Below are 12,903 nucleotides of genomic sequence, written 5' to 3' on the forward strand. Positions count from 1 at the left end.
AGATTTACCCGCAGTGCCTCAGCAAAGATGAACCAGGACCAGGGCTGCAGAACAGGCGTGGAGGATGCCGGACGCATGGAAACTTAACCCTTTGTAGATCGTTCCCACGGGGCTCTCGTGGGCCCCAAAGCTTCCCCACAGGGAAGGCCTGCCCGCCCAGGCCCCGGGGAAGGCCGCCCCGCAGGAACTTCCCGCCCGCCCGGCCTCGGCCAATAGGAAGCAGCTGCTCCAAGGAAGCTCAACGCCGATTGGATGTGGCGTCGTCCAACGGGAGGCCGCGTCCTTCTCGGGTGCCGTTGCCGGGACACGGTGTAAACACTGGAGCCGACGCGGTGGGCGGCAGCCATGGAGGAGGCGGAACTCGGGGCCGGGACTGTTGCTTCGACCAGGATGGTGAGCTGGGGCCGGGGCTCCCGTGGGTCCGCCTCCCAGGGAGCTTTGAAAGGCCTGGCCTGAGGTTTAAGTGTTTTCCTGAGGCCCGGGAGGCTGCTGGCTTGGGGGCGCTGTGTTGGTTTCAAGCCCCCCCCCCCCCCGCCATCTTTACCCTGTAGAGTGGGAACCTTCACAGGACACGGTGGAAAGCAAAGCCCAGGAGAGCGTTAGCCTAGGAGCTTAGTAGATTTACGTTAGGAAACCCGACCGGCCTCCGGAGGACCCGGTGAGTGGGAGGGTGCGAGGCCTAGGGAGGAGCCGAGGCGCTTTTCCTGAGCTGTCCCCAAAGGCTGGGTCTGCACAGATCCGCCTTTGAGAACGACTACTGTTGTTTCGTGTGTGTGTGTGTAAATTGGATCTGAACTCAGGTTCTGGCCAAGCTGTTAAGACAACCATTTGAGCCACCCTCCTTTAATTTTACTTTTCATGCCTCATCTATAAAGTAGAGAATTTCAGTATCTATTTAACTGACACGTCAACATACGGATCTTTTATTAGGTATAATCGGGACTTAGAGGGCCCTAGACCATTACTATTGCCTACTTTTGTGCGCGTTATCGGAATGCAACCTTGTCATATTGAAGTATGCATATTTTTGTTTTCCCATTCTAGGCCCCAAAGGAGAACAAAAGAACTTTGAGTTTTAGTGAAAAGCACCAGAAATTAGTAGAGGAAAATTACTCTAAAATGTTGAATATTGAGGCAATGAAAGTAGTAGAACGTCAAATCAGGAACCAAAGAGTGAAGAATGATTACGATAACCGAATTGAGCGCAAGAGATTCCTTCGAGTGTTACACAATGAACAGTTTGAGTTGGATATGGAAGAAGCTATCCAGAATGTAAGTTTTACAATTTCTTGTTATATTTTCCTCACTTATTTATAGCTTGAAAAAAAAATTTAAACCTGCTAATGGTGGAATTAAGTAGAGGGAGACAGCTTTGGGTGAGGGAAGCCAGGATAGTGGCAGAGAGCTGGCTTTGGAGCTAGCTGGCTGTCTTTGAGTTGACTACTACTGGATCTTAGCTGCAGAACCTGGGCTAAGTTGCTTTTTATGCCTCATCTATAACACAGGTTGGCTGGTAGGCATTTAATTTGGGGGGGGTCAGTCCTGGGACTAGAGCTAAGTCAGAGTTTAGGTGCCACCCCTTAGCATTTTTGCTCAAGGCTAATGATCGTACCACTTGAAGCCACAATTCCCCTTCCACCTACCCAAGGCAGTAAATTGAAGATAAGAATCTCAAGAACTTTCCATGGCTGGCTTCAAACTGTGATCCTCAGATCTCATCCTTTTGAGTAGTTAGGATCATATAGCATTCAGATTTGTTTAAACATAACCTCCACAGTTTTCACTGAATAAGGACAGTCATATTACTTAACATATACTTCTGAGGACAAAATTTAAGGATGCCTTTTTTTTAACATACTGAAGTTAAACATGTTACAACTATTCTTTTTTTGGATATATTCTTTTTTTTTTTTTTTTTTTTTTTTTTTTTTTGCCAGTCCTGGGCCTTGAACTCAGGGACTGAGCACCGTCCCTGGCTTCCTTTTGCTCAAGGCTAGCACTCTGCCACTTGAGCCACAGCGCCACTTCTGGCCATTTTCTATATATGTGGCACTGGGGAATCGAACCCAGGGCTTCATGTATACCAGACAAGCTCTCTTGCCACTAGGCCATATTCCCAGCCCCACAACTATTCTTTTTTTTTTTTAATATTACAACTATTAAATGATAGAACATGAGTATTTATGTATTTTTTTTTCCGGCCAGTCCTGGGCCTTGGACTCAGGGCCTGAGCACTGTCCCTGGCTTCCTTTTGCTCAAGGCTAGCACTCTGCCACTTGAGCCACAGCACCACTTCTGGCCGTTTTCTGTATATATGTGGTGCTGGGGAATCGAACCCAGGGCCTCATGTATACGAGGCAAGCTCTCTTGCCACTAGGCCATATCCCCAGCCCCGCATTTATGTATTTCATTATGAACCTCAATCCTCAGATCTCAGCCTCCTGCTGAGTAGCTAGGATTACAGGCATGAGCCACCAGCCCCCAGCTCAGCTTTTTTTCTTTTTAAAAATAAGTTTTATGAACTCATGAGGCCTTATATACTTATAAACTGTATTTCTTATTATTTTTGGTGCTCAGATTGTGTTGTCCTTTGGCAATTCATGCACACTATTGGTGATACTGAGATCTGAACTCAAGGCTGCATAGGCTGTCATTTGAGCTATGGTATCCAACCCAGTGATGCTTTTTGATTTTTTTAAATAAGTAGTTGTACAAAGAGGTTACAGTTCCATAGTTCAGGTTATTAGTATAATGCATCTTTGTGTATGTATCCTGGGGTTTGATCTCTGAGCCTGGGTGCTGTTCTTTTTTTGGCCAGTCCTGGGGCTTGAACTCAGGGCCTGACCACTGTCCCTGGCTTCTTTTGCTCAAGGCTAGCACTCTGCCACTTGAGCCACAGTGCCACTTCTGGCCATTTTCTGTATAGGTGGTGCTGGGAATTGAACCCAGGGCTTCATGTATATGAGGCAAGCACTCTTGCCACTAGGCCATATTCCCAGCCCCCTGGGTGCTGTTCTTGAACTTTTTTTTTCTCAGTTGTAGGGCTTGAACTCAAGACCTGGGCACTGTCCTTGAGCTTTTTTTACTCAAGGCTGTCACTCTACCGCTTGAGCCACAGCACCACTTGTGGTTTTCTGGTTATTGGAGCTTTCTTGCCATGGCTACCTTCAAACCACGGTCCTCAGATCTCAGCCTCCTGAGTAGCTAGGATTACAGGTTGTGAGTCACTGGTACCCAGTTATATGTTTTTGTTTTTGATCTAACTTCCACATATGAGAGACTGACTTAACATAATTTTTCTAGGTCCATCTATTTCTTTTTTTTTTTTTTGGCCAGTCCTGGGCCTTGGACTCAGGGCCTGAGCACTGTCCCTGGCTTCTTCCCGCTCAAGGCTAGCACTCTGCCACTTGAGCCACAGCGCCGCTTCTGGCCGTTTTCTGTATATGTGGTGCTGGGGAATTGAACCTAGGGCCTCGTGTATCCGAGGCAGGCACTCTTGCCACTAGGCTATATCCCCAGCCCCCATCTATTTCTAATAGATGAATAAAATCCCATTGTGTCTAGGTATCACATATTCTTTTTTTTATCAGTCCTGGAGCTTGAACTCAGGGTCTGAGCACTGTCCCTAGCTCAAGGCTAGCACTCTGCCACTTGAGCCACAGCGCTACTTCTGGCCTTTTCTATATACATGGTGCTAAGGAATCGAACCCAGGATTTCATGAATACGAGACAAACACTCTTGCCACTAGGCCATATTCCCAACCCAAGTACCACATATTCTTGATCCACTCATCCATTGTAGGGCACCTGGGCTGTTTCCATAACTTGGCTATTGTGAAAAGTGTCTCGGTGGCTTAAAATAACTCCATTTATTATCTGCAGATCAGCAGAATCTAAGCATGATGTATGTAGGTAGCTAGTCTTGGCTCTGTCTCCCAAGGCTGAGATGGAAGTGTGGGCTGGGATGCATTGTGGTCTGATGTGAGAGGACAAACACGTCTCGCTTTTATCCAGGCAGAAGAAAACAGAAGAATGCGGGAACTGCAGCTTGAACAAGAAGAGAAACTGGCTCAGGAACTGGCCAGACTGAAACATGAGAGCTTGAAGGATGAGAAAATGCGGCAGCAAGTGAGAGAGAACAGGTAGCTTGGTTTCCATTCATTCTGCTTTCCTTGTACTTGTAACTTTCATGGATTTCTTTATTCTTTTCCATACTTTTGTGCCATACCAGGGCTTGAACTTGGAGACTTGTGCTCTGTTTCCTTGTTCATGGCTAATGCACTACCACTTGAGCCACACCTTCTACCTAGCATTTTTGCTGGTTAAATGGAGATGGAATCTCACAGATGTGTGTGTCTGCCTAGGCTGGGTTTAAAATACAGTCCTCAGATCTCAGACTCCTGAGTAGCTAGGATTACAGTTATCAGCCTCTGGCAGCTGTCTAGCAAGTGTATTTGTATCATTTCACTTAGTATTTTTCCCTAGAAATGTTGTACTAAGTCCAAAACAATTTGAGAAAACACACTGCATTCATGGAAAGTAAGTGTAAACGTTTACAGTGAAAACAAAACATCAGACCATCTGCCCCTCCCTTTAAGCATAAATTGAAATAACCTCTTATTACAAAACAGACTTGTAGAATCCTAGAGTTGATTTCCTAATGCTGTGTTGGGCAGCCATGTCACACTGTTGGTAGAAACTGAGGGCCAACAAGATGCCTGTCCTGTATTTGTGCAGTTGAACATGCTGGCAATCTACTTTGAGGTCTGTTACATTTTGTCTGAATTGTGTAGGACTTCTACAGAATAGTGTGGGAACCTGCTGAGCCTCAGTAGTTTTTTTTTTGTTTTATTTTGTTTTTTGCCAGTCCTGGGCCTTGGACTCAGGGCCTGAGCACTGTCCCTGGCTTTTTTTTTTTTTTTTTTTTTTTTTTTTTTGGCCAGTCCAGGGCCTTGGACTCAGGGCCTGAGCACTGTCCCTGGCTTCTTTTTGCTCAAGGCTAGCACTCTGCCACTTGAGCCACAGCACCACTTCTGGCCATTTTCTGTATATGTGGTGCTGGGGAATCGAACCCAGGGCCTCATGTATATGAGGCAGGCACTCTTGCCACTAGGCCATATCCCCAGCCCCCTGGCTTCTTTTTGCTCAAGGCTAGCACTCTGCCACTTGAGTCACAGCGCCACTTCTGGCCATTTTCTGTATATGTGGTGCTGGGGAATCAAACCCAGGGCTTCATGTATATGAGGCAAGTGCTCTTGCCACTAGGCCATATCCCCAGCCCCGAGCCTCAGTAGTTTTGGGCCTTGTGGTTTATTTTTTCTGCAGATAGATCAGTCCAATTCTTTAAGAGATTACTAATCCTTATTTGAAGAAATTAAAATCCCCCTTAAAATCTCAAAGTCTCAGAGACTTTTCTGTTGGCTTTGAAGGTGTATTCTGCAGGTGACACTCTTGAGCTAGAATGGTAGTGTGAGCTACCGTCCCTCGCTGCGTGTTCTGCTCTAGCACTGCAGACTAGGTGACTGAGATCCATATTTCAGGAGCAGAATCTCTGGAGAAGGTGCAACACTAAGAACGAGGAGTGGAAGGAAAGCAGCATGGGGAGCCTGGCATTGGAGCTGTGCTGCCCTTGGTGGTTGCTGTTGTCTGAGGAATGGCTGAGAGTTAAGCAAAGGAGAACATGGCCACTGAGCACGCTCAGTTCTCCAATCTTTTGACTGAGATTTCCGTAAAATAGTGCATGTTGTCCTTCAGTAATAGTGAGTGTAAACATCTACAGTACTGGGGTTAGGAATGTGGCTTAGCAGTATAATGCTTGCCTACCATGCATGAAGCTCTGGGTTCCATTCCTCAGCACCACATTAAACAGAAAAAGCCAGAAGTGGCACTGAGCAAAAAGAAGCCAGGAACAATGCTCAGGCCCTGAGTTCAAGCCCTGGGACTAGTGGGGGGAAAAAATCTATAGAGTTAGACAAAGTTGAATAGATGCACACTAAACCATAACTGTAAAGTATCCGCAATGCATGTAGAGATCAAAGGAGAGAAAAATGCAAAGGAGAACCTGAGTCTCACATGGCCCATGGTGGAAAGTTCTGGCTAACGTATATCATTTTATTGGTGGTAGAAGAGGTGAAAGTGGACGATGCTAAAGTATTATTGGCCAGGGATTTTTAAAGCCACAGGTTATGACACAGTATATGATGAAGATTAGTCTAGAGCTGAGCCTCATCAAACTTTTGAAATCTACAAATGTTAAAAAAGTCATAAAAGTAATAAAGCAGAACTGGATTCCAGTGTTGCACACCTGTAATCCCAGCTACTCAGGAGGCTGAGATCTGAGGATCGTGGTTCAAAGCCAGCCCAGGCAGGAAACTCCATGAAACTCTTATCTGTAATAAAATACTCAAAAAAGCTGAAAGTGGTGCCGTGGCTCTACTGGTAGGGTGCTAGCCTTGAGCAAAAAGAAGCTCAAGGCCAGGGCCCAGGCTCAGAGTTCAAGCCCCAGGACCAGCAGAAAACAAACAAAAAAAAGAGCAATCTGAAAGCAGACAGCTTACACCCCCGTGGTCCCACGGGACCCGTGAAACATAATAAACTTGCTTCTCCTGTGAATGGTACTGGTTGTAGACCATCTTTGAGAAAATAAGAATTACAGTCAACTTTCTAGGAGGCTTCATTCTCTTATCCTCAAATTTAAAGTCATATTTTTCCTTCAGTCTTGAGCTTCGAGAATTGGAGAAGAAATTAAAAGCGGCTTATATGAATAAAGAAAGGGCAGCCCAGATTGTGGAAAGGGACGCCATAAAATACGAGCAAATGGTAATGTGATTTCACTCACTCTGTTTTTCCGTCTTTGAGAACCATTAAGTCCTCCTACACTTTTTCCATCTTTATCACACATCTCAGTGATTGCATACGTACCACGTTCACCTAAATGTCAGAGCCTCCACCGCCCCAGGCAGCTCCCAGACTGCTGTATGCTCACTTCTTACTCTTTTTGCCAGTCCTGGGCTTGGACTCAGGGCCTGAGCACTGTCCCTGGCTTCTTTTTGCTCAAGGCTTGCACTCTGCCACTTGAGTCATAGCGCCACTTCTGGCCGTTTTCTATATATGTGGTGCTGGGGAATCGAACCCAGGGCTTCATGTATACAAGACAAGCACTCTTGCCACTAGGCCATATTCCTAGCCCTCACTTCTTATTCTGTAACAAACCCAGATAGTGTATAAATAATTAGCATGGTAATTTATTTTAGAATGTTACAATTTTTAAATCTGTTTTTAATTGTATCTACTACTTCTGGGGCTTGACCTCACAGCCTGAGTGCCATCTCTTAGCTTTTAAACTCAAGGCTGGTGCTCTACCACTTGAGCCACAGCTCCATTTCCAGATTTTTGTTGATTAATTGGGGATGGAGTCTCATGGACTTTCCTGCCTGCACTGGCTTTGAACTGCAATCCTCAGATCTCAGCCTCCTGAGTAGCTAGGATTGACTTTAAATGGTGACATACTGGAGTTCCAATGTTACTTACTAACTTGAACTTGGACTCATATCCCTTCCTGGTATGACTCCCCCAGAGAGCTTCTGGATTATAGCACAGCTCCAAGGGTCCGATTTCTTGTTCGTCCCTTTCCGTTCCAGCCTTTGATCTTAAAGGCAGAGGAAAGCATTTCTGTCTTGCCACAGAGTCTGATCTCTTCAGATGCATCCTCATAAAACAGTGCCACCCCGTGCTCACATTTACACATGGAAAAATGCCTTTTGCTTCAATACCAGAAACGTGATGCTGATATACACAGAATCATGAAGGAGGAACACGAGCGGGCGCTGGCCGAGGAGAGTGCCGCCCAGGACCGGCGGAACAAAGAAAAGGCTCAGTACCATTTTGACCTGGAGAAACAGCTGGAGGAACAGGAAAGAAGAAAGCAAGACGCTTATGAGCAGTTGCTGAAGGAGAAACTCATGATCGATGAAATCGTGAGGAAGATCTATGAAGAAGATGAACTGTGAGTTCTTCCTGTGTCTGCCTTGCGTGCGCACGGTCTTGGGTGTGCTGTGAAGGTCAGTGTGTAGCAAGTCCTCCACGGGTCAGCCCTGCGCATGCGCACGGAGCCCAGCTCCTCCTCCTAGGCCCAGGTGATAACCGGCTACGTGCTGTTCAGTGACTGACTTGGTTTACTACATGTGCCCACGTTACAGGCCGGAGGACAGGTCTTCTGTGAATTTCCCTTGGGACATTTGCGTCACGAGGTTTATGCTGTGGTCTTGTGGTCTTTCTGTAATGAGAAGCTGAAAATTTCGCCTCAGCAGGTTAGAGTAGAGGCCTAGTAGGATTTTCCCAGAGAAAACCCAGGGCTCACATGCTATGTAGCAGCACATAGTAGGTATTCAAAATGGGAATTGCGTCAATAAATGAATAGATTATCAATTGGAAAGATGTTTTCCCCCATTATTGTTGAAAATTATTTTTTACTTTATCATTTCTGTAACTATGAAACTCTAACCCTGTATTTTTAAAGGGAAAAACAACACAAGTTAGAGAAAATGAACGCAACCCGCAAGTATATTGAAGAGCTTCAGAAAGAGCAGACTCTGTGGAGAAATAAGAAACGTGAGGAGATGGAAGAAGAAAACAGAAAAATCCTAGAGTTTGCCAAGATACAGCAGCAGAGAGAACAAGAACGAATTGCAAAAGCTCAAGAGCATGAGGAGAGAAGGCTACAGCTGCAGAAACAGGTACTGGTGTTATAACCAATTCTGACTGTAACCCTAGCTGCTCAGGCTGAGGTCTGAGGATCACAGTTCTAAGCCAGTCTGGGCAGGAAAGTCTGTGAGGCTCTTCTCTCCATTTAATCATCGAAAAGCCAAAAGTGGTGTTGTAGCTCAAGTGGTAGATTGATAGCCTTGAGCAAAAGCAGTTTATAGACAGCACCCAGGCCCTGAGTTCAAGCCCCAGGACTGGCACATGTGCCAGTTGAAACAGTTGTAGAAGCTGAGTTCTAGAATTTTTTTTTAATAGGCAGCTCAGAAGTTGGAAGAAACGTTGCGGCATCGTGACGATTTGGAAGAAGCACGGCAAGAGCTGTACCAGGAAGAGTGGGCCGACATGTGCAAGAGGAAGCTCAAAGTAAGTTTCCACGATTGGGGGATGAGCACCAGAGACAGGACGTAAGTTTGAGCCAGACGCCGGTGGCTCGCCCTGTAATCCTAGCTACTCAGGAGACTAAATTCTGAGGCTTGAGGTTCCGGGCCAGGAAAGCCCGAGACTCGTGTCTCCAGTTAGCCACCAAAAAAAGCTGGAAATGGAGCTGTGGCTCAAGCACTATCTTTAAGCAAAAAGCTCAGGGCCAGTACCCAGGTCCCTGAGTTCAAGCCCTAGTACCAGCACAAAAATAAATGTTAAGTACTATGAACCCAGTACCTAAGAAAGGAAAAATAAACCCGTGTCCCCTGGGAGTTTATTTTGAGGAGGAGATAAGGCACACATACACATGAAATAAAATCAAGTGATGGGAAAATGAACTGCTGGTAAGCTACAAGGCTAGAAGGAGGTGAAGTGAGCTTGACTGGAGAAGGCCAAAAGAGAGGATGTAGATGGGGCTGGAGACAAAGAAGTTGCTCGCTCAATGTAGAAAAGTCTGTCCCACTTTTATTTCTAACACAGGGTCTTTCTTTACAAACTGTGCCGGCCTTGAACTCACTAGATAGCCAAAGCTGGCCTGGAACCCAAGGTCTTCCTCCCTTAACTTCCTGAATGCCAGGACTATAGGCATGCACTACCACACCCAGCCTCTCCTGCTCCTCCCATATAAATACAACGCAAGGAAACGGTAGCCAAATTAACTTTTTTGTTTAGGAGGAAGCAGAAAACAAACTGAGAAAGCAGAGAGAGATGAAGCAAGATTTTGAAGACCAAATGGCACTGAGAGAACTTATACTACAAGCCGCAAAAGAGGAAGAGGAGAACTTCAGAAAAGCCACGCTAGCGAAGCTCGCCGAGGACGACCGCATAGAGCTAATGAATGCTCAGAAGCAGAGGATGAAGCAGCTGGAACACAAGCGGGCGGTGGAGAAACTGATTGAGGAGCGGCGCAACCAGTTCCTTGAGGACAAGGTCAGAGGTGGGGGGGTGGGGGGTTACCTTTGAACAACAGCCCGCTGTGCTGATCGGTCACCAAACACTACATGGCAGGTGGTGAGACTGTTAGCCTCACCTCGCAGAGGCTAACACCTTGCAGAGGCCACTCCTAGGAACTACTATGAAGTCAGTGATAGGCAATGAGTAGTTATGCAAGTAGATATTGAAGAAGGGATGTTTAATAGTTTGTCCTTGTTAAGTGTGAGGCAAATTGATAGATGGTTTGGGTTTCGTTGATGAAATGAGAGAACTCATATGGGGGGCAGCCATGCTTGAAGAAATGAGACGGTAAGTAAGCACTTGACGTGTGAAAAGCTCTACATGCGAAGCACGCAGGGACAGAGTCGCTGTCACCAGCCCCACTGCCTGGCAATCACTCCCGCAAATGAAATGAAATGTACCACAACGTACAGAGATACACACTGGTATCCTCGAACCATCAACACTTAGCATACTTTTATAAAACTTGCCGAGCGGCCAGTGGATCTTGTGACGCTGACGCATGCGCTTCTTCCGCACAGCGGCGGGAGCTGGAGGAGTGGCAGCTGCAGCAGAGTCGGCAAGGCTGCATCAATGCCATCGTTGAAGAAGAAAGGCTGAAACTCCTCAAAGAGCATGCTACCAAACTGCTGGGCTATCTCCCTAAGGTCAGTGAGTCAGCTGGAGGTGCGATCCTCGGGACGCTAGCAGGAAAGCAAATGTGGTGGCTGAGGGCATGGACGGCGCCTAGCTGGTGGCCCTGTCTGCAGCAGCAGCGGGTCCTCACCGGGCGCTGAGCCGCCCTGGGTCCCTTTCATAAACAGTTCCCGAATGCAGCTGCTTGTGGCACACGGTTAGAGGTGCACGTGAGCTCCGTTTCTTGCATTTGTATTTGTGAGGTTCTCCTCTTTTTCCTGTTAGCACAGAAGAACTAAAATACACCACTCTAGAGCATCGTGCTCCACATGGAGGCATCGTGATCGCTATGCCAGGGTCAGCCATAGGCGAGAACTGAGTGAGACACATCTGCTCTGGAGTCACTGGGTCCTGGGTAGCCCAGTACTGCAGAAGAGTGACTTTTCATAGATACTTGAACCCACTATCACTATTGAAAATGAGTTTTGTAGCAGGAGCTGGTGGCTCATGCCTGTAATCCTAGCTACTCAGGAGCCTGAAATCAGGATTGCAGTGCGAATTCAGCCTGGACAGGAAAGTCTGTGAGACTCCAATTAAACATCAAAAAGCTGGAAGTGGAACTGTGGCTCAAAGTGGTAGAGCGCTAGCCTTGAGTGAAAGTACTCAGGGACAGGGCCCAGGCCCCATGACCAATAAAAAATAAAATGAGTTTCATATACCACCAAACATCTAGGCACTTAAAGTTACCATAAAGTACAAAAATGTTAAATCAATTTGGTTGAATCAAGTGTGTATTTTGGATTCCTAGCACTGGAGTATTATGAGTATTTATTTCCTGGCCACAGGACTTTAGAATCTAATGGTTACATACAGTAGAAAGCAATGTACTAGTAATAAAATCCACATGTGATTGATAAGATTAAAATAGGAGCTTCCTTGTACTCCAGTGTTCTTTTTTTTTTTTTTTTTTTTTTTGGCCAGTCCTGGGACTTGGACTCAGGGCCTGAGCACTGTCCCTGGCTTCTTTTTGCTCAAGGCTAGCACTCTGCCACTTGAGCCACAGCGCCACTTCTGGCCATTTTCTGTATATGTGGTGCTGGGGAATTGAACCCAGGGCCTCATGTGTGCGAGGCAAGCACTCTTGCCACTAGGCCATATCCCCAGCCCCTCCAGTGTTCTTGTGGAGGAAATAACTGGGAAGGAAGAGAAGGACCTAACAAACTTCAAGTCCCCAAATGACCTTAAGCCTTTAGGTCCCAGTGGCCCCAAATGACCTAGGTTATCCATTAAATCCTTTAGGCTGCAAGGTAAGTAAACACTTGATTTTGTTTGAAAGAGTCTTTTGCTGTATTCTGAAGGAGCAAAGAAAAAGCAGGTTCTTTGAAATGCTTCACTCCAAACCTGGAGTGTGGAAGGGAGCAAAGCTCAGCCTCTCCCTCCACCGCCCCCCCCCCCCCCAAGCAGGTGGCACAGCCGGTCTAACACACAAGGCATGAGTCTGTTAGTACCTTTCCTTCTAGGCATGAAGGGGAAGAGCACCAATCCCCATGACCAATTTCTACCCTAGGGCTGCTCAGTCAGAAGACTGAGTGAGCCTAAGAGTGTGCCATACATGCAGCAAGTCATAATTCTTGGAAAATTAACCAATCCTCTTGAATAGATTACAAGTTAACTTTACTAGCATGTTCAACGCATTTAGTAAAATGTTCTGGCATTTGAACGGAACACGTCTTTCTTGTAGGGAGTATTTAAAAAAGAAGATGATCTCGACCTGCTTGGTGAAGAGTTCGGGAATAGGTATAAGAAAAAGTGAATTCGGTGAAGCAAACTGAAACCCCGCCGAATCTGGTAAAATGCAGTTCTGTGTGCAACCACTAAGTGTCGCTGTAGGTGTATGTTACAGCTCAGTGCGGTGCAGATCCATTGTGCCTTGTTATATTTCCTAATTCAAAAACCATTGTGAGATAAAAATTAAAGTTACTTTGTTGGGAAACTTACTTTGTAATTTTTATACTGATAACCGGAAGATCTGAATTCTAAGCTATAGCTCGTAGAGCCCTATTCTGCCTTCCTCTTCCAGAATATACAATGTTTTCAAGCGTAGATTATAAGAAAAAAATTATAAAATTCTTGCTGTTTTACATTTCCTTT

At 46.1% G+C, this 12,903-nt stretch overlaps 1 protein-coding gene across 1 annotated transcript; it reads left to right on the forward strand.

Moving 5' to 3' along the window:
• Window positions 1-345: 345 nt before the first annotated feature.
• Window positions 346-12,855, forward strand: Mns1 (meiosis specific nuclear structural 1). The gene is made up of 10 exons (XM_048332825.1): window positions 346-393; window positions 1,045-1,272; window positions 4,015-4,142; window positions 6,717-6,819; window positions 7,776-8,005; window positions 8,519-8,735; window positions 9,019-9,126; window positions 9,856-10,113; window positions 10,659-10,784; window positions 12,494-12,855. The coding sequence occupies exons 1-10, from the start codon at window positions 346-348 to the stop codon at window positions 12,563-12,565; spliced, it is 1,518 nt and encodes a 505-aa protein (XP_048188782.1). The 3' UTR covers window positions 12,566-12,855.
• The last annotated feature ends 48 nt before the right edge of the window (window positions 12,856-12,903 follow it).

The sequence above is a fragment of the Perognathus longimembris genome, chromosome 23 (genome assembly GCF_023159225.1).
Source record: "Perognathus longimembris pacificus isolate PPM17 chromosome 23, ASM2315922v1, whole genome shotgun sequence".
NCBI classification, from domain to species: domain Eukaryota; kingdom Metazoa; phylum Chordata; class Mammalia; order Rodentia; family Heteromyidae; genus Perognathus; species Perognathus longimembris.